Source organism: Enoplosus armatus, chromosome 13 (genome assembly GCF_043641665.1).
Source record: "Enoplosus armatus isolate fEnoArm2 chromosome 13, fEnoArm2.hap1, whole genome shotgun sequence".
Classification (NCBI taxonomy): Eukaryota; Metazoa; Chordata; class Actinopteri; order Centrarchiformes; family Enoplosidae; genus Enoplosus; species Enoplosus armatus.
Window position 1 is genome coordinate 18,165,879 of NC_092192.1, and position 26,106 is coordinate 18,191,984.

The window sequence follows — 26,106 nt, forward strand, 5'->3', positions numbered from 1 at the left end:
ATTGACACCAGGATAAGGTACAGAGAGTTATGGGCCACTGTGACTCAGAGAGGGCCGGGTGATTCATGTCTATGCTCAGCTGATGGATGCCCTGCACAAGTTCACAAAAAAAAAAAATAAGACAAAAAAAATCAACATCTTGTGTGCGTGAGTCTCTCTTTGACCAGAACAGATCCGTAACTTCATTTCCCTTTCTTCTGAATCCTCTCAAAATACAACACTTTGAAATGCAAAAAGAAGGGAGGAAAAAAAAAAAAAAGAAAAGGAAAAAAGATCTTGACAGTTGTAGACAGCAGGAGTCATGGGGATGATTATGGGTTGCAGACTTGCACAGTTCAGAGCCCATAAAGATTTTTGACAATGTATAAAAATGTCTAATATAACCCTAATCTGTCCAAATACCTTCACAACCCTGAAATAAAGACTGTAGGTGCATGGAAAGGCTATACGACTATACTTCTTTTTATTGGACATGGCTAAAAATACAGTCCAATCAAAGCTGTCGGTGCACTTTACCCTCACTAACTATAGTGACCCACAAATTGTGTGTCTGGCTTCAATCACTTAGAGCATGGAACTCGCTGTGAGAGGGAGGAGCACACACTCCTGCAGGGTACACTGCCAGGACCTGATCCAACTTTGGACCACAAGGACTGTCGAGTCTGCGTCTGCTCCAGAACTATTGACCCAATAAGTCATGTTGCACCTCATTCACAAGTGATGAAGTGTCTCTTACCCTAAGCACTGTTCTCTCAAAGCAGAGGCAAACATCCAATGAGTGTACATTAATATCCCTAACTACACTTACTTCCATCTGAACTACAAGTAGCTATTGTGGAGCAGCTTGCAAATGTGATTGTATTGGAACAAAAGCATGTGCTAAACACCACCTGAGTGTATAACATTGCTAAATGCTTGGAAGACCACGTCAACACAAGTCATTAAGTGGCCCCAGTCAGACAGAAGTCAGTACGTTTGTTCTCAAGTTCATTGCAGAAAGAAACATCAGAACCAACCACTGCATTTTGATGTTTAATAACGTGCAGGCGTTACAAAAAAAAGGGGGGGGGGGGGTTGGAAGTACTAGATTCAAATTTCTGAACAACGTAGAAATGCCAGCAATACCAGCCGATTTAACTGGAGTAAATGGATCATTTTTGGATGGATTAATTATCGCAACTGGACCATGTGGTCAAAGCTTTGATAAACCTCTAAATCAGAAAAATATCATGTATTGTATTTGTAAGCTCTGCTCCAAACGAGACCATGTACTATCCTGTACTATCCTGCACTATCCTTGCGATCATGAGGTATTAGGGTCAGGAAACACTCCCCCGACGCCTGAGGGGAGACAGTCGTGACTGTACTCATCTATGACGTCACAGAGTTACAGTAGGACACATACAGAGTTTCTGATGTTAAACTCTGGGCTGTTTCTGTTTGAGTTCAACACTGTCTCGTCTATCAGAACAATGTTTATCAAATAGTCAAAAGACAAACAACACTTTTAAAACTATGATGGTACGAGCGCTAAGCGCTAACATGTCCCCTGATTCATCTAAAGATCATTTCTTCCCGTGGGGCCCTCTCTACAGATATTGGTTAATTATGATGTTTCTCTTCAAATACTGGTACTAAAATATTAACCAGCGAACCACTTGGCTGAAAAGGCCCATCTATCCGCTCTCTTACATTCTGTAATCCTATTTCCTTCCCTCCTCTCCTCCCACTACACTAAATGCCCTGAAGCTTTGTCATATTCCCTGACCCATCTCTTTCTACAAAAAAAAGGGAAAAAGTAGGGCCATTTTCCATCGCACTTTGTGAAGGCAACCAGTAACAGTTCTCCCCAGAGATGTCAAAGTACATTCGTTCGCTAGATGAAAACAGAAAGCACCGATTCCCTCTCTCTCTCTCTGCATATTTTGACCCTGCTTTACTGAAACAGAGGCACTCACTTTGTCGCCACAGCTTTCTCAAAATAAAACCGCGACCTGCACTTGCACTTCACAAGTTGGGAGAACAACACTTTACATCTTTAAATAAGCTTTTCTCCATTAATTGTCGACCAACATTTAAAACATTGACTAGAAAATGCTTGAGACTGCTTCGGTTAAAAATAATACTAATAACTGATGAACAAAGTGCTAACTACAGTCATCCTGTAGTCGGTCTTTATTAGGATTTTATACAAAACAAAGGAGTGAGTGAGAGAAACAGATCATGCTGTCCCTTGGCAACCCATATTGTCTCTGAACAATTACCATATCAGAGTGTAAACAGTTTCCACTACTTTTCCAAGAATCCACTGAATGTGTCAAACTGCTCCTGTTGTCTGGTTTTATAAATGATGTCGGCCAATTTCTCAACAATGAATAAAAAGAAAAGTTTGGTGTTTTGTGAAATTCACTACATTTGCTTTCTTGCAGAGAGTTTGATTGCACTCTCATATCTGTCTGGTAAATATAGCCAGCAGCTGGTTAGCTTAGCTTAGCATAAAGACTGGAAACAGGGGGGAAAGAGCTAGCCTGGCTCTGTCTAAATGTCACAAAATTTGGCTATGAGCACCTCTAAAGCTCACTAATTCACACCTTTTATCTTGTTTAATACATACATTACATTACATTACATAAACTGAAGCGTAAGAACAACAAATTGCAATTTTATGGGAAGTCTTGTCGTCACCATGAGGTTACCAGGCATCCAGTGGAGATTTTGGGTGTTCAACCCTCTTAACAGTTATCTCCCGACAAAAGATGACGCTCATCATTTATACGATTATTACACTATCTATCCTATAATTACTTAAACACAGTGATCTCACAGTAAACCTCTTCCTCTTACAAGACTGCTGTTCCTTCACTCACAAATGACTTTATGAAATAAAATGGGAAAAAAAACGTACAATTTATGTGATGACATTTTCTTACGTTTTCTGCCACACTTGTTTTGTGAGTATTACCATGGCAACGATCTATCCACTTAGTCCACTCCAATTGCTGTATAGGACAGGTATCAATCAATAACCCATTTATGTAAAAAAAAAAAAAAAAAGAGGCATTTTTTTTAAGCTTTTAGCCCACAAGCATCATCTGTCACCAACTGTAATCAGAACAGGAAACTCTGTGGCGTTTTTGGATTCTAATGAATTCAGCTGTGTATAACGAAGACGTCCTAAGCTTCAACCATCATCTAAAATTTGCTCAGGGCATATTAAGATATTCCAACGCTCTTGCAAATGGCAGAGTTCACTACAGCGCGGGTGCTTCTGGAGGTGGGCATCAAGGTAGAATGTGCCATTTATCCTCTAGCCTTCACTACGGCAACAGAGGCGATTATTATCAAACCACAATGTGAGAATTAACATTGTGAGCAACAAGATCAAGTCATGAAGTACAATTCCTACAGAGGAAGAAACTGTCGACCATGTTCACAATCCTTGCCAATGGGATATTGATCATTATTTGCAAAACGAATGGGAAATTGACATTTAGCTTTCCTAAAGGAGGTGTATTTTCCAACTTTCTTGACAGAGTGCTAGTACTGTTGTATGGCATGGCAGCTTCATATTTACTGTACGGATATAAGAGTGGCTTTGATCTTCTCATCTAAGTCTTAGGCAAGAAAGCAAATAATCATATTTCCCAAAATGTCCAACTATTCCTTTAATAAAAGCATTATTTATGATCAGCCACTCTGATTGGGTAGCAGTATTGCTGGCTTGTCTGGATATCATTACCTCATCAGATATCTATTACTTACTATTAGCGTATAAATTATGTGACTTATGACTTTGATTGTACCAAAAGAGTCATCTAGCAAAACTATAAATGATCCATTAAACAACACATTGAAAACATAAAGTATTTTTATCGCATAATAACATGGCATGCACTGTTCAAAAAAGTCATTATGCTTGAAAAGCTTTCGTGGAATCCTGTACATGCTGTAAGCAGAAAAACTGTTTTTTCATATTATGTATTTGAAAGGCCACTGTGGGTCCTTACTGGGTTACAGTAAATCCTTAAAAGCTAACTCTACATGCATTGAAAAAAGCAGGTTTAGAAATGGTGGCGTTGATGAGGTTAGTGGCTAATATTTGTTCATTTGTTCACTCTTCTTTTAACTAGGGAGCCAAAAATGACCCCTCAAAAATCAAAAAAGAATTAGGTTAACAGAGAATAGGGTTAGCGTAGCCGACTTTAGCCCTGGTTGGTGGAAGGCAGCTCTGGGATATCCAAACCACTGCTGAGCCTTCTGGGGTGTCATGGGCCTTTTATCTTTCATGGGAAATGCCTCCCTAATAAAACTAACATACCTGCATTTTGAAACTAAATGCTGTATCTGTTGACATCATGTGGTTACTGAATGGTGCTGCCTGCCTGATGATCCCCATGGTAACTGTTTACAATTAGTACACCATCCTCACAACATCTAAATTGTGTTTCTGTAGCGGTTGATTGACCTGGATCATGGCTGTGGGAATTATTAGCAGGGTTGGGAACTCTGTGATGACGATAGCTGCTGTGTTGAGTAGATTCCCTGGACGGTTCAAAAACCAGCCAGTCATGCATCTCGCTGTGCTTATCATGTTTTCACTCCTTGTTGACAGTTGCTTTTTTTTTTAGCCTAGCTGTCCCTTCCTTTGCTTATTATCTATGTATGCTGTCCTCTCAACTCCAACAATGTGTCACCGCATTCAGCTTCCAGTCTGACAGTCTTATCTAGCCTCGGGGGAGACAAGCTAAACTGATGTAGTGGGCAGTGAGGCTGCCCTATTTAAGGTTTTCTTTGGTAATGGCAGTTCATATTAAAATAATATACATTCAGTGTCAGGGAGTGGTCATAGGATTAAAATACATATCCCAACTTCAACTGGGGGCAGTGCAGAAGTGCCTCTGTCTTGTTTTTCTAATTTGAGCTACCCACCACAGTGGCTGGACCTTATCTAACATCTCCAAATCCCATGGTATCTGTCAGTGCTGTAGAAATCTGACAAATGCTTAAGAAAGCAGTCTTGGTTGCACACAGACTCAAACAGATTTAAATAGCCAGTCCATGTCACTTTATAGACAATGCCAGCTATAGTTTATAGTTAATGTGGTCAGCGAGTAGTTCTTTATAAATGTATTGTATGGTGCCAATAAACAAACAAACAAACAAACAAACAAACTTGCACTGCACTGAAATTAATGATGATTCATATGTTTGCCAACGTTTCCTGATAAACAAAGCATCATCAAATTGTGAGAGTTTTGAATGGAGTCCTCCATGAGGGGAGGGACAGTACAGGACACGACAGGCCTTTGCTTACTCTGGCATTTGTTAGAGTCAACAGTGTTAATTTTAGCCTCATGAAACATAATATAAGATAGGTCTGCCATTTGAATAATTGCTGGCTTCGTCAGGCGTTAGGGGAGCAGGGTGGTCGTGTTCCAGGGACGGTGCAAAAGAGAGAGGAACACAGGATTGTGTAAATCCTCCATCAGGCTAATGTTAAGACTACATGGACAGAGAGCATGTGCGCATGTGATCAAGGCAGAGGCTGAGCTAGAAGGATGTCGAGAGAGTCTGACCCCCCTGCTGCTTGTGTTTTGTATTTGGCAAATCTGGATTTTGGCAAACCTCAAAACATTGTTACATTAGAATTTCTTGGACTATGAGCATTAATAATGTCTGCTTTAGACATTGCTGTGCTTTTCAACACACCCTGCCTGAAAACAAAGGAAAGCTGTGAAAACAATTATAAAAAATTCAACATCAACTATTTGAAAAAAAGATGGATTACTTTTTCCATTAATAAAAGGCTTAATCAGTCTGATATCTGAATGCAACCACAAGAGGGCAACATAATGATATCCCCTCCCTATCTCCACTGCTTAAAATTGGATATGTTAATAAATTAAGCAGCATAAATTACCAGCAAACAGGTGCTGAGATTAGGGGCTGAGTTAACTCTTTTGGCATATCTGGGTTGATTATGTGCCAAGGAGAAGGAGTTTTCAACAGACGAGAAGACATCTTGCTGCACCCATACAGCGTCAGCACATGAAGAAATCTGATTAAAGAGGCTCCTTAAGGAAGCTAGACAGTCACAGATATGATTTTGTATGGTATACATAGGAAGGAGAAGCACTGCATTCCTCTAACATCGATGTTTACCAGCGCAGCCTTTCATGATGTTTACATTTCATGTAAATATGGAGTGTTTGAATATTCAGTGTGCCACAAATGTCAGAGTATAAACATAGCAAACTGGATAAATTGCATTTAAATCAAGGAGGGTGTTATTATTGTTATTCCACAGATCCTGTCAGTTGTAAAACCTGTCAGTTCTGAAAACAAAATTTGCTGGACAGCAAAGAAAACACCACTCTGCCTCTTATATAAAAAAACCTCTGATAATCAACCCATTGCCTAGCAACAGAGGTTCCATAGCAACTGTGCAGCATTTTCCCTACAGTGTTGCAAGAGAAGCACGATTATTTATCCAGTCGAGTCTGTTTGCTTTTGTTTTCAATGGCCACTGCTCTCATGAAGCCCCTTTTCTCAAGACATGAACAAACACAACAATATGTTACGTTGCACCGTATTCTTCCCCTGCATTTAATGCAGCGGCCTCATCAATAATTTCCATCTTGGCAGAGAGCAACCAATACAATAGCAGAGGATGCAGAAACGACACCTTTGCTTACAAAACCGAAGGCCATCTTTGACAGGCTGATCGACTGTGACCGAATACACAGGAACTAAAATGTAAAAACGACACCTTAAAATTAAATTATTCAGCACAGTATTTATGGCAGATCTGTTGAATTCAACTCCATTATTGCACCAATTTTCATGTTATTACCTCCACCCTGTACATTGGCAAGTGATTTCAGTGAACATGATCGCTCGGGAAAACACATCTACCCTTGGCTGTGACAAATTTGTCATAAAGTTTAGTGGCTAAAATGATTCCAACTGAGCTCCGCCTGAATATGAAAAGTCTGTTGTGTGTGTCATGTGTGAACGACACAGCCAAACTCTGCCACCTCAACACTGATGACACTCTTAACATCCTTATCATTCACTTACTGAACACAATACTGGTGGGTGAACACTTCCTAAATACCTACCCTGAAACTTGGTTGCCAATTAAAAAACATTTCACATCATGTTTGTTAACTAGGTGTGTGGTATTAGCAACACTGAGAAGTAGCTCTACAGTTTTAAAACGTCCACGAGGTTCTGAATGTAGATTGTCTTTATGAATGAAGCTATTTAGGTCACCACAGGGAACTACTTTTGCTGCCTGTGCTGACCCAATTCATTCATCCTGCACCCTCAAGACCTTAAATATCCCTACAAGTTCACAAAATCAGAATACTTGAATGTTTCAGGAATCATCAAAAAAAACAAAAAAAAAAACAATTTGATATCAACTTCCCCCTAAAAATACAATATTTTTAAATGCAGTTTCAGCCATAACATGCAGTTAGGTCAGGCATATAAGCTCTTTTACATTATATATTTATTTTATAATTCGATAAATACTCTTCCATTCCATACATGCTCCCGTTCAGGGTGGCGAGGAGCTGGAGCCTATGTCCCAGAATGCACTGGGAGCGAGAGTACACCCTGGACAGGTCACCAGTCTATCACAGGGCTAACACACATATATAGACTGACAAACACATTCACACCTACAGGCAATTTAGAGTTTCCACTTGACCTAACCTGCATGTCTCTGGACTGTAGGAGGAGACTGGAGCACACCCACTCAGACATGGAGCGAATATGTAGACTCCCAGGTTTGAACAGACTGGCAGACTTGAACCCAGGACCTAGTTTCTATGAGGAGACAGTGCTGACCACTGAGCCACCATGCGCCCTTAATGAATATTCAAAATCATTCACCAACAAAAAACATTTCTTCAGACTAATTTATTGAAGCTTTGCACAAAATGTCTCTCCTCCACAGTGCCCCCCTGTACCCATTAGGAACAAATTTCAAAATAAAATGCTTGTTTTCTGTGTGGCAGTAAAGCAGGTAAAACAACAACAAAAAAAAGTAGGATTACTGCTCCACTGACATTTGTTTACAATATGCAACATTGTTTGTGTATTTCTCATATACTTTTCATAGACTTTCAGCAACCATTGTTATTCACAAAACCAATGTTGTCCCTTCCAACATAGAGTAATAAAGCTTTTCAAAGAGATATATTAGGCTCCGGTTTTCACTGAAGTCCAGATCTACTACTTTTTGAAAAGAAAGATATACATTTTTCAGTCTATAAATGAAATGGACAAAGCTGTTATTGTCTAATGATTACGTCTGCAGTGAAAAGGTTAACGTTGGAAACGGTATTCTAGATATTTCAGCATAAATGTAGTAACGTCCCCAGTGTGATTTGATCTAAGCCATGCCGCTCAATTTTATTGCCCAACAGGCACACGGGAAACCTACTGACTTGACACGGCAATTCATTCTGCAGTTCTGCTTAATGTTTTTCTGGAGGCCTAATTAATTGTGTCATATATTTCCAACTTCAGTCATTTAAACTGGATACTTTCCACATCCATCAATGATTGCTTTCAAAAAAACATTACACAAGTCATGAATCATACTGTATCTGCTTTCCTTTTTAAATTACAGGCATTGCATTGGGCTTGTTTATAATTCATTATTTATCATTTATAATAATAATGTTTATAATATCTATTTCTAACTGGACTAAATAATAAATGTTAATTTATTGCAATAATCTTATGTGACAACTGTATGTTCAAAAGATTACATGTGTGTAATACTGAGTGATAGTCTATTTTTTATCATGTTTATTATACCTTGCTACTTTTACTATTTTGTAATGCACATTATGTTCTTCTGCACCCTGTATTATGTTTTCCATGTATCCAGGCCTACCTTGAAAACCGCATCTCAATCTCAATGGGACCATCCTGGTCAAATAAAAGTTACATGGCATCATTGCAGCATTCACCATTATCTGAGGATAATAACTGTACAATTGGCAGCACTAACACTACTGGACAGCTATGAATGTACAGTACGCTGCTACGGCAACTACGGATAAAGAAACAGCCAGGTAAGATTAGTGATAGCCGGTGAATAAAAGGGAAATCATTAAAACAGCTCTGGCGTGAAAAAGGACAGAAGAGACGGCAAAAGAAAATGATGAGGTAAAACAGGAGAACAGAGGCAGTATATCACAGGAAGCCAGAGAGACAGAGGATAAGTAAAGGTGGCCTCATCTTATCGTCCTATCCTGTCACAAACCTTGGACCTGATATATGAAAACTACTTAGATTCCACACTAAAGAGCTGCACGTGAACAATGCCTGCTACTTACATACACAGATTTTGTCAGTGAATTATGAAACACTACTGCATATTACCGGATGACTTTCCAACTCATGAATTATAATCCCACGAGGAACATTATTAAGGTACTCCAAAAGGATGAAGAGTGGGCTGCAGCAGGAGGTTTGGTTTGGTTTCATTTAGTTTAGTCAGGTAAGCGTAATTGTAATGCGTGAGATGCTAAATTATTGGTCCATTTTGTGGAAATATCTGAACAAGTAAATAAAAAAATGTCCACTCTCTTGTAAGTTTACATCAAACAGTAAGATTTCCCTACTGGAGACAGCAAAACGATTTAACTACTGTATACTGGAAATAACATTAGAATACCTTCAAATCCAAAACTGTGCAAAGCTGGATTTGATGGCCATATACTGAACAAACAGAGGACGGTATTTACACAAGATGGGGTGTCAGTCATGACTCTGCTTTAAAAAGAAAACAAATAAAGACACTTATATGTTAATTTCTTTATAAATGGTAAAAAAGGAAAAAAGGGCAGCGTGCCCATGTACAGTATGGGCACTTGAGGACAAAGTGTGCCCATTGCAGGATTTATCCTGAAGCCATTAGCAAACTTATTGGCTAAAGAAGTGTATAATTCATTCAATAGCCCTTTATGGTCCAACTTATCATTTATTTACTCACAGGCCTAATTTATTCAGCAAGTAGCACATTGACAGTTATAATCAATGCCATTATTTCCATGTCCCTTTATAATTTGAAAAAGTATGACCAAGGTAAGGTAAGGTAAAGATTTTTAGGTGTTTTTTTTTCCAGAAAAGACTTGTGTCTTTGTCTCTTTCAACTGACGTCATGTTTCAGAGCTAATCTCCTGAGTAACCCTACATGTGCAGTAAATCCTAGTCACTTCAGTGGCACGCCGTGTATCGGTAAGTCCTGCCGAAGCTGCCTGCATAATTATATTAACTTGTGGTAATTATGTGCAGATCCTCCTCACCGATCATGGCTAATATGTCTCAAGAGAGTAGGATTCACGAATTAATTCTTTATTAATATACTAATTTGCGACCGTTACACTAGCACTGGTGTGCATGCAAGGGAATAGCATTTAAATTACTTCTTTTTGGTCCAGCTGTACAGTGGCCAAAGAATAAAGACAACCACAGAGCCTAGAATGTGAAATATTGGGGCGTCCTGAAGCTCAGGGGTTAAGGCACTGACAATGAACCGCAACGTCCTTGAATCCCCCATCCCTTCCCCTTCATTACCTGTCATCATCAATCACATGTGATTCACGTATTCGACTTCTTTTTCACCCGTATGAATCTCACTACTTAATACTACTTTGCTGCTCCTGCACTGCCATCTAGTTCATTTATTTGCACATGAAGTGATGATCCACCAAAGGAACAGAGACAGTCACATTGCGCAGGTGAGATAAAAAAAGAAACTTTGAACAAATATCTCACCTCAAACAAAACCAAGACAAAAACAACGTGACAAACAAAAGTCAACAGAGCTGGATAACAGACTCTAAATGACAGACTCTAAAACAAGGAAAAAATAATAATATATCAAAAACAAAGCGCCTAAATGTGAAGTTAGGAAAACAAAATAAACTCACGTAGACCAAATAAAATAAAAAAACTGGAATCAAAAGGAAAAGTGACAGTGTGTGCTGGGGTGCGTTCAAAGACTCAAAGGAAGACTGAAGGAGATGGAGAGAAATAGAGGTGCGTTGTGCTACTGGAGGAAAACTGTTTAGCTCATCAGTCACTTGATACGTACGTCTATATATGGCTTTTAATGGAGACCAGACACTATAAATTATAAACTAAATGAGCACTTTGAAGGCAGTAAATGAAGGTAGTCCAGTAGACTTTTGAGTTAAGAAATAAATATATGTCTGACATATATACGGAATATATGGAACGTGATCATCTGTAGGCCATCCTGACGATGAACCACAGCAGCAGAAAAACAGCTCGTCAGGTCGCCACAATGACTTAAATTATTTCTAAACGTTTGCATAGCGGTCTTTGATTGAAACTGATGACTCGATAAGAGCAGCCACAGTGTACCCGCAACATCAATGTGCCCACCCAACGAAAAAAAACTAAAATCTTGAATAATGGATCATATCTTGAAAGCATGCACTTAAAAAACAGTGCCAACAAACAGCCAGCTGCTTGAGTTCTTTACTTCTTGTGATGACAAAGCTGAATATTTTGAGCTTCAGCTTTGTTCTGAGATCATTTGCGTGATTCTAACACGGCTGTCATTGCAGGGCAGTTACGGGGAACAGATCATGTACCAGAGTCAAACAGGTAAGGATCTATGCAAAATCAATACAATTCCAATACATTACCTGTAAAATGTCTGTTACATGTAAGAGTGAAATTCCAGCCAGCCATTTTAATCTAAAGTACTAAAGTTTGCTTGAGGATTGTCACCTAAAACTGCTTGGACTTGAAAATCTCTCTGCTTCTTGCATTGACACTGAATATTACCATTGCACATAAGTACAGTTGCATGTAAGTGATAACACACAAAATGGCGTCCAGGTTATTTTCTATATCAGAACACCACAGAGTGCATTATCATGATTATATCATGGTCTACGCAGCACAAAGCAGAAGCACTGCTGCTACGTTTACCCGCAGTTCAATAGACATTGTGCACTGATTTAGAAAGGTGACTTTACTATTGACTGGAACTGCCGTTTTGTTTGCGGCGTCCTGTTGAGTGATTTTAATGGATGAGAGTTTTCCATGTCCTTAAAGGAATGTAATGTGTAGGAGACTGGGCTCCATTACCAAAACAATCAGCAATCAGTTCTTGAGAGTGGTACAACTCTATCCACCCTAGTTCAAAGTCCTAAAATAGTAGATACTGTAGATAGATAAAGTTAGATAGTACACAGATATAAACATGGGAAAGGATGCAATCACAAAGACCAATTAGTATTAAGAAGAAGTATATTTGCACAGCATAATCCTACTATAAAATCTAGCTTTTATATTTGTACTGTTTCTCTCATACTGTTGACTTCATCTGTACTCTCCCATCTTGTTTTTTCCTCCAGCTCTGCGTGAAGCACACATCATTTTTACGCGGAAACCGTTATATACGGCCGGCTGTTGCAGTTCAATAATGAGATGGGCTTTTAAGCGTGCTTCCTGGTAGTGGGGATGACAGCATCTATCTCCAGATGCTGTAAATGACATTTCTTTCCTTGTTTATCAATGTGAACCGATTGGATAGCTGCATGTTGCCCTTGGCCAGCCTATCCTGGCCCTGTCAAGGGCACACCTCCCATCAATCACTGCGGGTTCAAAAAGGGACTCACTGGGGACCTTAGAGGAGAGTCGAAAAAGGGGGAAGAGAAAAAAAAATGCCCCGCATGCAGGATGCCACACCAATGTCTGACCTAGGGTTTTTGTACTTTGCAGTCCACTGCGATACATTCTGGTGCAATTCTATCAGCATTTTTCTCCTTCATTTCAAAGTTGCTGAAAACAACACTTTGAATAGGAAGATGAAGTATGTCCTTTCTCCTGCATGCTATCTCTCACCACCCTTGCCCCCCCACTGCGTGCCTACATACACACCTCATTTAATTCAAATAGAAAATCTAAGTGAAGGGAAAAGCGCCCAGCTTGAGCATTTTTTCCTGTGTGTCCTCTGAAATAAATCACTGGGCGCTCTCTCTTCATCAGGATAGATATCGCTTGTACATGCCTCAACATCCATCCTGGGATTCTGACAACACACTCCTGTTTTGCGCTGAATAGGCATTACTTTGAGACTGAGTTACGATGGCCTGTGCTATCAACCCATATGCAAAGCAGCCCACCATTTGACATGTGGCAGCACACAGACTAAGAGATTGTCCTCAGTATTGCAAAAGTGTCCGCTGGTCTTGAGCGAACAGCTGCCATACATCACTTAAAATGCAGGTTGCAACCGATATCCAGCACACATCCCCCTGTGGTCATGTCCACGGAGGGTGAATCTATTGTGTGGGAAGTGATTTCTGTAAATAGCTGCACGCATATGTGAAAAGCATTTAGTCTGTTATCTCATAGGACACAAAGGATAGCCTAAGATCAATTACACTTACATTACATACAGTATAGTGCATTAGACAGTGTACATAAAGTGCTGCAGCTCCTGCTTTTACTCATATGTCCGGGCTCTCCCTTTCATATTCGGTCAATTAAGTGTCTATTCTACTCACCAGTCTCGCTGCAACTGGTCTGCAGTTTCATGGCTACATTTACTGCTTTTCCATTACAAACAAGATCAAGCTGCAGCTGGGACTCATTTGGGTCAATGGGAAATGAGATCAGTAAAACCCAGGCAGCGTATGGCAGACAGGGACAGGTGACCATACTTTGATGACACGGCTGCAGGCTGAACTGGCATCGAGCTGCATCAGACTGGTCAAATGAATAGCCAGAGATCAGGTGCTTATGGCCACAAGCTGCCTTACAGGCTCTCACATCCCCCTGGTCCTGGCACCTATTGATGCTTTTTAATGTTTGAGATCATTAAACTGCAAAACGTACGCTAAAGCTCCTTCAGTTGGAACCATTAAATGCTCATGTCAAATTCCTTTACAGTACATTGTGATATATACTCAGTCCAGTCATAATGGAGCCCTGAAAGACAGCCGTCTGGCTGTGGAGAAGTATGAATAAGGCATAATGAGCAGCTATGGAAACAACATGACTTTCAACACACTGTACGTTAAAGGTATTTGCACATGAGCTGAGGTTACCAATACATACAGCAGGCATATACATGAATAATTCATACATATATATATGTACTGTATGTACAAGAGGAATATACCTAACCAAACTGGGCCTTTAAAATACAAAATACAAACCAGCGACACCGACATCATGCTAATGATGTATAGCATGTTTTCTTTTCCTTCTCAGAAGCAACATATTTTGTACGTTTGAACACAAAATGAACCAAGTCCCCTAAATCAGACTGTCCTGGTGGTAATTGTTCCTGATCCGTCACTTGTAAAAATGCATTTTGGCAACCACGACATTGAACTTGTATTTGATTATTAACATATAGGGCAACTTTGCAGTATCATGCAATTCAATAGTTCATTTGTTATTGTTTTATTGTGTTAAAGACACTCCATGGTACTTTTTAAGGTTGTAACGTTGTCCATTCATTGCATATTTGCAGAATTTCTTGCTACTACATGTCTTATGCCTTTTAGATTTTGTGTGAAGCACCTCTCTAAGACTCAGGCTGTGTACATGCATGTGTTTGGTTACGTGTAAAGCTTGGGGAGTTTTGGTAGATAAAGCTTAACTGTCATTTCTGAATGCTGAGTGCCTTATGATGCCGTTCCTCTAATGACTCCTTAACACAAGACAACTGTATGGAATTAAATGGAAATATTCACTAATTCCGTACAGAAATGCCAAGTCAAGATGTTTTGTTCCGTTATTTTCACTTCTCATGAATTTGCTTCCTGTTGGCAATTTTGGTTGTAATTGTTCCATTAAGAGAAGGGTATGTTTGGGGACATGTTTCCCTTGTTCCCTTGGACTTTGAGGCCTCCTTTGCCCAAATTTGGATTTTTTGGCTACAACAGCTGTTGGTGGCCTAACCCCAGACTTCAAAAAGCCCCTTCAGAAAGCTATTGGTGATGTCACAGACACTATATTGACATCTTTGTGGGGTGCTGCAGCAGTCAAGTCAATACAGTTTCATTTACTCTGGAGTGTGGATTTAAAGAGTAAATATTTATACGCAAACTTTGATAAAATAGTAAAAGCTTTTAGCGATAGTGTCATCAATAAGGTCAAAGGTACTGTACAATTTCCACCCGGGGATCAATAAAGTATTTCTGATTCTGAAATAGAGGCTAAAGAGCACCGCTGAAAAAGTACAGTAGTTTAGGCAACATCAGTGTAGCTTAGAAAAAACTAACAACTTAAAAGCACCACATTACCAATTAAGGTACGTTACTATATAACCAGAACTCAAGTCAACGTCTTGATCTACGGAATACTGCTGTTGTTCAGGACTTGACAGTGAAGGACTTTGTGGATTTACATGAGGCTTCTCAACCAAAATAATTGTATTTCATAGAGCTGATAACCTCCGTGAAACACAAAATGCTCCCACAACCCCACAGAACCCTGCGGGGGCACTCACAGTCACCTCTTTCATTTTATCTTTACAGTCCCAGGACAGTAGGCATTCATTTCTGTCCTTTCTGCCTAAAAAGGTGCACAGGTGAACTTTCATTAATACATCTAGTACAGAAACATTTCCCACCTCCACATGCACCTCTGAAGCCCTTTATCTGAAGTTATCCAAAATAATCACGGAACAGATTATCACTGGCAGTTTGGAGCAGTCACGAGGCTTTTTAAAATCTGCAGGGCTATCTACACCAATTGACAACACTTTATAAATTACCCCAGCGCAGAAACTTCTGTTAGACATTCACAGGCGCTCCACTTTCTTTGTCATCCTGTTTATGCACATCTACAGTATGCTTCATTTTCTCTCTGCTGCACAACTGATTGAATACAATTTAATACACACTAAGCCAGTATTGCTGTTTATTACACCAGACAAGGACAAAGGGAGGAAGGAGAGTAGCTTAGGGAAGCATCAGAGAGAACTGTATTTGTGCTGATAATCTAAATTATTTTCCATATTCAGTATAAGAAGGAGAGGAAGACAATGTAAATGCTGACATAATCAACAACCACTGCAAAGAAGCTGAATAGTATGAAACAGCCCAATACACTACATACACTACAAATACCACTTCGAGAGCAGTCTATACACACTATACATGAACTTACGTTTATTACACAATCATGACTGCTGCACAAATGTACCTTCCTATTGTCTTGCAAGATACTGTGAGGAAATGTTAAAACTGTATTTGATGCTTGCGCCAACCTTTGCCATCTACTGTCACCTACTTAACTTTAAATGTGAAATTGGAATTATTATCACACTGCATCATTGTAGTTAGTCCATGTTTCAGTTTTTACAGTGATCGGTCCAAGTTGAATGAACTCATCTGTTTAGTTGAAATTGATGGGTTGACCCTAACTTCTCTTGCTTTTCTAATGAAGAGAAGAAAATAAATGCGCACTTTAATCAGTTAAAGAGCTTCAAACCCCTTGCTTGATTGATATTCCCCTATAATGTTGCATGTAGTGCAACTTTCAGTTTTCTGTAATCACATTAAACACTGTGGTGTGTACTGTACATTGATCATGGGCAGAAGAAATACGAAGTTCAGTGTGGAACCTCCCATTTAATGAATAACGATCTTCATTTGCAGTGTTTTAAATCTTTTAATTCAAATCAAATTCAGGTGGCCTCTGTCTTTGTTCAAAATGGTTATATTTTGTTCTGCATGCATTAATATACTATTTAATGAATTCAACCTAGTCTGATATGCTAAAGCATAGCCTACACTGGGATGGTCATTTAAAAATACATTCTGTCTATGACTACAAGCTCATCCCAAAGTCAACATTTCAAAAGTGCTTGCCTCAGAATAACCCCTGGACATTTGTCAACTATATTTAGTGGGGTGGCTTTCAACTTCACTCTATGCTCTTCATGACCAGCATTTGTATTTGAACATATATTTTGCCACGCCTTGCAGCTACATGCAGTCTACACAGTCTGTCCACAGCAACTGCGTATGTATCCATACAATGCTGTAGTGCTGAGTTTGGATAAATACAAAGATTTTAACTTTACATTTGGTTCTTTGTATTCCAGGACTGTCCTGCACTTGGTTAAGGCTCAGCGGGAAGAGTGGCATGTTCACAGCATGTGTGATATGTCACCCTTCATGCTTTGGTAATAGTGGAAGCTGAGATCATAAAACCCATTCCCATGATGATGACAGCTTGATTTGAAATATGTCCTCCAGAAGGACGAATGTGTGAATGTGTGAGGTGGGGGCCGAGCTGGGTCCTTGTATCTCTTCCAACTGACTGGACGTCACACGTGTTTTTTGATTTTTCTTTAATATTGAGATCAATGGAGTGAATTTCTCTCGCTAGAATCCCGAGCAAGTCTGCACACTGGTGACCCATTACTCTACATGTTTCCAGTTCCCATGTACAAATCAATAATAGCGACAGAGGCAATGTCGGATCACCTTGCCCGTTTTTCTTGACTGACAGTACAAACCCTACTTAGTCCATGACAAGTATACAGACAAAGAAATCATCTCAAATAAAGACATACATGTGACCACACACAAGCGGCATAAGTAAAAGATGTTAGCGCTATTGTGACAAACAAACTATCCAGTGATTGGCATCTGTTTCATGGCCATAGGCAGGATTTCTTAATTCTGGAAACAAGGCCAAGTATGTATGCTGACTGGGTGGAACAACAAGTATTCCAGGAGTCTTTTCATGCACATCAAGTTGGGAAGAAAAACGCACAATTTGTCAGAAGAAGAACTTGAAATGTCACGTTACATGTTGCAAAGATGCTATAAAACTGATTGTTAGGCGTGATTACAAAGCACGCCTGTCTTCACCACAGTCTACAACAGTCATAAAACATTCATTTTGTTGCTGTTGTTACAAAAATTATTCAAATAATCATCTAGTACAAGGTAACATCATATTTGTAAATGTATTGAGAGACTGGTTAATTATTAAATGGGCCTCTTATGAAACCAATTAAGCTGGGTCATGTATTTCATTACTCTACTTAATAAATGTATTCAGATACATTTTATGGGTCATCATTTTTATGAAAACCACTTCATCATACAGCATAACATCCCACCATGTATGTGTTGAAGCCATGTGTCAGAGAAGCCGTGCTGTGTGTTTCAGAGGGTTTGAATATATGAAGGTGGGCTGTGTAATCCAGGAGAGGCAGTATTTGTAGCTGTGATTTTATTGCAGCGGCAGATGATGTGTGTGTGTGTGTGTGTGTGCATGCAAGGCTGTGTGAATGAGAAAAGTAATAAAAAAAACATGAGATTGACGAATGCAGAAAATGTATATAATAACAGCATTTTCTCCAGGAAATTAAAAGTGTTCGTTTAAAACAAAAATATGGCTGCAGTGAAATTTTGCAAGGATACACGATTATCTAAATTGCAATTAATTAATTAACATACAGTACATATTGCCATACAGCTAGGCTAATGTGAAATTTAACTGTAGAACAAATTGTTCTAATAATTCTCTGCTTGTGCAAAAAGTTCAATTTATGTGCATATACATGTAAATCATTAATAATTAATTGCTTAGCAAAACATGCAAAAATATGAATTGATAATACTATTATACTACTATTACTTTCAATAATTCGCACAAATGAATCTATTTATCCTACTAACAAATATCACCCTGTATTATTGCAGTACTTGCTTTATCTTTCTTTATATTTTCTTCTTACTATGTTAATTGTTATGCACCAAAATACCAAAGCAAATTACTTGTATGTGTAAACCTACTTGGCAATAAACATGATTCTGATTCTGACACCTATGGACTCAAGGACACACACTGACTAAATGCAATATACAGTACGCATTTGTACTAGAATAGAGAATATAATTTCTTAGTAATCCACATTACACGTAAAAGAGCACATTTGTTGCAGTCGGCTGACATATTCATTACAATCAAAATGGCAGCTGTAGTCCAGTCCTCTCAGCTGGGGAAACTAGTCAAGAAAAGCAAGAAAAGTAAATATCAGAGAGTGTCCCTGAGCAGGCTCAGTGATGTCTGCCTGACACTGAGCTACTTGTTTCAGAATAAACTACAGATGGGACTAACTAGCAACCATACAACCAGAAATACCTTAACAATAAGACGTGTTTAACTCAACAACTACAAGTGAGACCCAAGTGTCACACAAGACCTTCCAGGTGCAGGAGGCTCAAGGCGATCATGGATTGACAGAATGAATGTTCATCATTGTGACCCTTCGAGTCTGAACTGTCTGAAAGTCTCTGGTCTCCTGGCAACAACACTGATGGTACCAGGTCCACTGGTGCCACCAGTGTTCTGTGACTGGTGCTGCCACTAGAAGCTCTGGCAAACTGCCAGACTCTCGTTTAAAGCCATGTCACAAGCAAAGAAGGACAGTCCTTTGTCATCTTCTTAAGCCCTGCTTCACTGTCTGAACTGCTGCTCTGCTAAACCATTAGGGGCAGGGTAGCTGTACCCATGTAACAAATGCCATTCTTTTCATGAACTAACTATAAAGGTCACAAGGGAATGTTGTCCCATTGCCTGTCACTGCAGTATTGAGCAGGCCATGGATTGCAAACACCTTGTTGTGATGGGGCCATAAATCCACTTTGAGTGAGAGGGACAGATGAGAAACATCTACCTCTTGCATGGCCTTGCAAAATCCAAGTCAGATCTTGCCTAGAGGCAATTGGGCCCCTCTAAGGCATGTAAGGAGATGGTGGAACCATTCTTTGATTGGCCTAACACTAGGAGCAGGATTTCACTTATTTCACTCTTCTGTATTTCCCTGTTTATGTTGGACACGCTTTTCAACTGAGAGGCCCCCAAATGATCCTCATGTATTTCCTCCAGTGATTAGTCACAGGGAGGTGCAACCATTCTGGTCCCCCAAAGGATGCATCCATCTTCTAGACACTGTCTGTTTTGTACCAACATAGGACATATAGGACAGGGCAGGATCATCCTCTATCCATTGTCTAACCTGCTGTGCTGTACAAGCTTGCGTGACATTTTCCAGCAAAACCAGTCTCAGGGGCATTCACATTGTTGCAGGTGTATATAGCAGAAGTAAGCGGCTCAGTGCATCTGCATTTGCAATGCCCCCACTCACTCTGTACATATGGCTGTACTGGTGCGCCTATGTGTGAGAGCCCAGTGCTCTATACTACCTGAGGCCATGGACAGGATGCAATGACTCTCACTCGTCACATATTTACGGTCTATACATATCATAAAGAAGTGTCCACAGAAACACTGACCATTGGGTTTTTCCTGTACCATCCTATGTGAAAGCACTACATGGACATCATAAGAGGAGGCATCATGGAACAAGACTCTCTCATTGTCTGCATCACAATAAACAGGTAGCTTAGCTTATTGGAACAGCATCAGGCTTCCAGAGCAAGGCTGATGACTTGCCATAGTAGTTTACCACGACCTGAGCTCTTCAGCACGTGATCCAGCAAGGTGCTCTGCTATTGTGGCCCTGTTACTGAAAATTTCGTCAAGTTGCACAGACACGTGGAATGTATTGCAGCAGATTGTCCATTGTTTACTGGAAATGGTGTCTTTCAGGACTGACACAGTGGGTGCCACCCACTGTCCCCAGTCTGTTCAATTGTTCCAACTCTATCAGTCAGATCTCTCTGAGCCAATCACGGCAAAGGAGACTAGAACCCACGTCCTTAGCTATCACTAGCCTGACTTTTGCTCTCTGGCCACTGGCTGAATAATACACAGAAACCACCATCAGTGTATGGTAAGTATGGGCTCTTGGGCCTTAATTTCTTGGGTTGCATGGGTGGTGGCTTACGTGTTCACATTTTCTTGTAAATCTCCTCACAGATGACTGATAATGATATCCTAAATCAGTCTCAAATGTAATGACCCCGAATATTTAAACTCTGTGTCCACTCACACACAATATTTCAAGCATTTTTTGCAGTCATCTTTGGGTTGCTGAGAAATCTCAAGTGCTTTCTTGAAAGTCAGGGAAGGGAACTCTCCCAACAGAAGGCACTGTATGCCATCATCATTAAACCTTTAGAGCAGCCTGTCTTAGTGCATGTCATCAAACACAATGCAAAAGTCACAGTGCTCCAACAACTAGTGCAACTGTGCCACAATATAGGCGTCAAACAGCCCTTACTTACTGGAATGGCTGTGAACTTTGAAACTCTGGACTACCAAGGAATCACGTTGGTTTGAAGACCAGTTCCTCATATGGAACCAGAACACACTAGAAACACCTAGCTGAATAGATCTCCTTTTAGCCTCATCCGTAATCCCATTAGCAATGTCCCAATCGCTCCCTATACTCTGTCCAAGCTTTAGTTCCCTCCACAAAATTAACTGACACTCCCAAACAGTACCATATTGCCATGTGGTCTGTCTTCCCATTCATCCTAACACATCCTCGCACACCCCCTTGAATCATCTGCCTAACCAGCTAACACACCATCAGCTTGACCAAACTACTCAAAACACTTTTCTGTGCTTTTGAACCTGCTTTACTGATTATTTGCCACATGTCATTTATACTTTCATGTCAGAACAGGCTCATTTACTGGAAGATGAGAAGAACAGAAGTAGCACAATACAGTGAGAAATGCAATTTGTTTGAGAGTACATATGTTTGTTGACAATCATGTATGTTTTGGTTTCATGCAGAATCTATTTCTCTAAAAGGCAATCGCCCATTTTCTATCTAGTTGAAGGTAGAAGGAATTTCATTATTAAAAAAAACTGGAAGAGACATTGGTGAGTGATAAAGTGTGCAGCTATGACAATCTGGAATTAAATGAGAAGATAAAACTCATCAACACTGAGGTAGCGGGCATGTACGTTCTGGTAATAGGCACTGCTAAAATGCCACAGGCTGAAGAGACAAGATTAACAAGGAATTTGGAAAAGTGCCAACAGAGTCACCTAATATCATATAGAAATGTAATGATTCAAAATGGCCCATTGTGTTTATAATGTAAAATACACTGATGCTAATGACACTTTCTTAGCTGGGTCTGCAATGCTCTGGTTACCTTGCTGAATATACATCTAAGTAATGCATAATTCAGGTTATATAGGGGTTGTGGTCTATGATTCAGCTCTATGACCATGGTCAATTTGTTAAGGAGTTACATCCAAGTGCTATAATCCAAACAAACAGATAATGAAAGAGAAGAGATACACACATCATTTGTAACTGGCGCATTAGTCAGGAAAAATATCACAAAGCCACAAGTTTGTCTCCAAACTTAAAAAGAAATAATAATAATAGCTATAATTGCAGGCAAATTACAACTCAGTTCCCTTGCAGAATCCTGGATGATGGGACCGCTACCATTTGGGTCTGTGGCCATTTCTTGAATTCCAGTTTAGGTCACAGATCAATGGGGAGAAGAGGGCAGGCTCTGAACAGAGTGACTGCAGAGTGGGCTTTTCATCTGAACATACTGGTGGTAAGGCCACATCACATCAGAAAAATCCTATGGCATCACTCTTGGCAACCTCTTTCTGACCATTCAAACAATAGTCCTTTTCCATGAATGTACACCTCTAAATTAATTCCTATTTCAAATGTGGGTGTTGGCCAGGCCGTTAGGAGCCCGATCAGTGTCCAGCATTGTGCCACATTAAAACCCACTTTGTTGAATCTCGAGAGCTGAAGGTCGTCAGCAGTTGTGTCACGACAGAAGTAGCTGACTGATGTTGGAAATATCAAGACACGATGGACTGCAGCTCCCTGGCCTGAGGGTAAAGCACAGCTACTCTCTGCCTCAGATACTCACTCCTTAAAACTTGCTCTACCCACTCCTGTGCATTCACAGGCTGCTAGACGATAGTGGGCTATAACCAGAAGATATTTAAGCAACCAACACCAACGTATAGTGCACGTACAATACAAAGAATTATATAATCTAGATCCAGAAATCACAACAATTCCTCATTCATTCCCTCACATTTTTGCTTAGAATACACAGTCATGTGATACAAAGTGATATCGGTACATGATTTGTGTTAATCCATTTGTTATTTGTTTGATAAACCATTGTACAACGGTGAAATGATACAGATAACTAACTGTGCCAGTATTTAGTTTACACTGAGAAGTCAGAATCAAATTCATTTTCTTTCTCTGTTGAAGATAAAGGGTCATCTTAAGGCAAATTTTGTCTACAGAGAAATGTAAGCATATATGCTTCATTCACCCAATTTTATGCTCATAATTAATGCACAGTTTGATCATTCACTGAAGACAGGGTTTGTGTTTTGAGTTGTCACATTGTTTTTTTAATTGTTATGTGTGATTTTAAGTGGAGTATTTCTTCATATCTGCTGCCTGTTTTTTAGTCAAATAAGAATGTGCCACAAAACCTGAGCAGTTCTTGGTCACCTTTAGTCATTTTGTCTGCTTTGACTTATACTGTAGACCTGTTGCTGATGAGGAAGACAATAACGGTGAGTTCAAAAGTCATTTAGTTAAAATTGCTGCCAACTGTCATGAAGGCAGCACATGCCAGTGAGAAACCCTAAGAGTTGGCATTTGACAGCACTGACTACCTGCTGGCTACATGAGTGGGACAGAGTTAGGTGTGAATGTCTTATGGAAACACTGACTTTGCATCAGAGGGATATTTATTATTTAAAAGAGACTGGGCCTTACAAGCTGATTATTCTGAAAATTGGCTGCAAATTGAAAATTCTTAAATGTGAAAGTTCATACCAACTGTTGAGCATCATACAGTTGATTCAACTGTCAGAAACAAAGTGAATGAGACGTTTCTTTGCTGCTTGCTCTCGTTTCCTTCCAGTGAATCTATGAAACGACTCTGGAATGGCAGTACTCCAAGGCACAGAACGAAGACATAACCTCAACTATAACATAGTTTTACAATGGCTAACATCAGGCTAACGCATTTTGGCACATAAGCCTTCATCAGAGCATCTGTTTTTGGCAGCGCATCCCACCAGAGGAAGGTTATATGAGGAGGCACACCTGCTATACGTTTTTCACTGCTTGCTCTCATTCTCATCAAGTGTCGTGAAGTCGCATGACTGACAAGCTGCTGCCTGCAGCTTATTTACAAAAACATACTGGTGAATAATATCTACTTAAAAGACACACATTAGATTGCATCAGTTAAATGTAAGAATAATCAGCCAAAATATTTCTACAAAATGTTAATCTATGTACTTCTACATGTGGAATTAAACTTAAATGTACTCAATATTCTAATGCAGTCTAGCTTTTTTACACACAACTTGGCTGCGTAGCATATTCAGATATTTTGTAGGTACATTGTCTCTACCTACCATTCATTTAAGTTTACTTTTTTCAATAAGTTGAATGTCACGTCTATCATTTCTGACTTTGCTAAATTGTACACATAATTCAACAAAAACAGAAGTTTTTGACAAACTAATAGAAGAGAGATTTTCAGTATTTGTGGCAAACATCGGATGATTATGAATTTTGCAAGCATGTCGATATATATTTCAAGACACTGTGGATCTTAGGCCATGCTACACTCGACCTGGAGCCAATTTAAGTGGCAACAGACTTACTTACACTGCTTACACTAACACACACTATTGTGTTACTTGCGCTCATTAAATTAACATCACACTCCGTTAACATCGCCTGGAAGTAAAAGGCCTCCTTTGTTCTTTGTTTTGCAGACAGTGATTGTAGTAAGTGGCCATAAGCTTTTCTGAATACAAAGTTTTTGAATACATGTGTTCAGCGGGAACAATAAAGATGGTGCTAAAATGAATAGGCACATTAATATACTGTATTGGATTAGAGCCATCACTACGGCTGCCAGTCAGTGTTGAGTTATGACGTCATCAGCGAGTGGCCTTTCACAGACCAGGCCCCAGATGCTAATGTTAAAACGTTGAAACAGGAAACGTCATCTTTAAATTCATTATAGGTTCATTTGAAAAAATGTCTTTCCTCCGAACCTTTAATTTTACGTTAAAGTAGCCCGATCATTTGCAGAACCATTAGCAATAGGCTAGTATGCTGTTTAAAAATCCAACTATTTTTATACTGCTTAACATCTTTGTGGTTAAACAGTTTCAGTAAAACAATCAACCCAAATGACATGCACTAATGACTTGTCCCCCCACGCCTTCTATTTTCAGCAATTATCAAAATAACCATTATTCTGAAGAGCGGATGTAAAAGATGCACAATTTCCAATAAAAGTTAATGGGGCAGAAGGGTTTTCCCTGATCTGCAAATCAAACGCTCAGAAACACTGCTATGTAATACAGAGAGACCATAAAACGCCTCCAATCAGAAAAGTATTAAAAATCAATAAAAAATCGTGATCCCTGGTTTTAAAAAAAAAACATAGTGTTTGACTGCTCTTCTCCGTGTGTGCCCTACTTCTGGAGGAGCAGCCATCTTCGATATATGAATAGATGCATAGTAATGACATGGTAGCAGTCACTTCAAAGCTGTTCCCTATATTTTGCCACAGGCCAAGTCTTCGACAGATTTCAGAGGAATGACTCGTACGTATCATTGTGTAGACACCTTGACTTGTGAATACCCTCAACAACAGAGTCTGAGAGAGCAAGTCGCCACAACACGTACCTCCAAAATCAGGCCTTAAACGGATGTCATATCCCTTCAGCAACTTGTCCACGGTGGTCTTGGCCACAGACATTCCGGTGCTTCCAGTGGAGGAGCTGAGGGCAGAAACCACAAGTGTTAAGAGACATTTTAAGAAAAGAAAATTGTTTCTCTACAGCACACCTGCTGCACTGTATGATGAAGCCTGAAAATGATTACTGTTCTCAACATTAATGACATGAATTCCTCCTTTGAAGAGGAAGCCCTGGCGTCAACATGGTGAGGCTTCGACAAAGGGAACACCCAGCGCATACATTCATCCATCCATCCCAATTTCCTCTAAAGTAAGCATTCATTTGTCTATTTCATTCTCTGTCTTAGTCATCTTGCATTCTTGACTTATTATAGATAGTGGGTGTAATTTCTTTGTATGTTGCAGT

General features: G+C 39.6%; 1 protein-coding gene across 1 annotated transcript in view; it reads right to left on the reverse strand.

Annotated features, from left to right (window-relative positions):
- The window catches only part of gabrb4 (gamma-aminobutyric acid type A receptor subunit beta4), a 46,259-nt gene extending 20,499 nt beyond the window's left edge, over positions 1 to 25,760 (reverse strand). The window contains exon 1 of the mRNA XM_070916696.1: positions 25,688 to 25,760. Coding sequence (XP_070772797.1) covers positions 25,688 to 25,760 — 73 coding nt within the window. The remainder of the gene's footprint in view (positions 1 to 25,687) is intronic.
- Between the last annotated feature and the right edge of the window lie 346 nt (positions 25,761 to 26,106).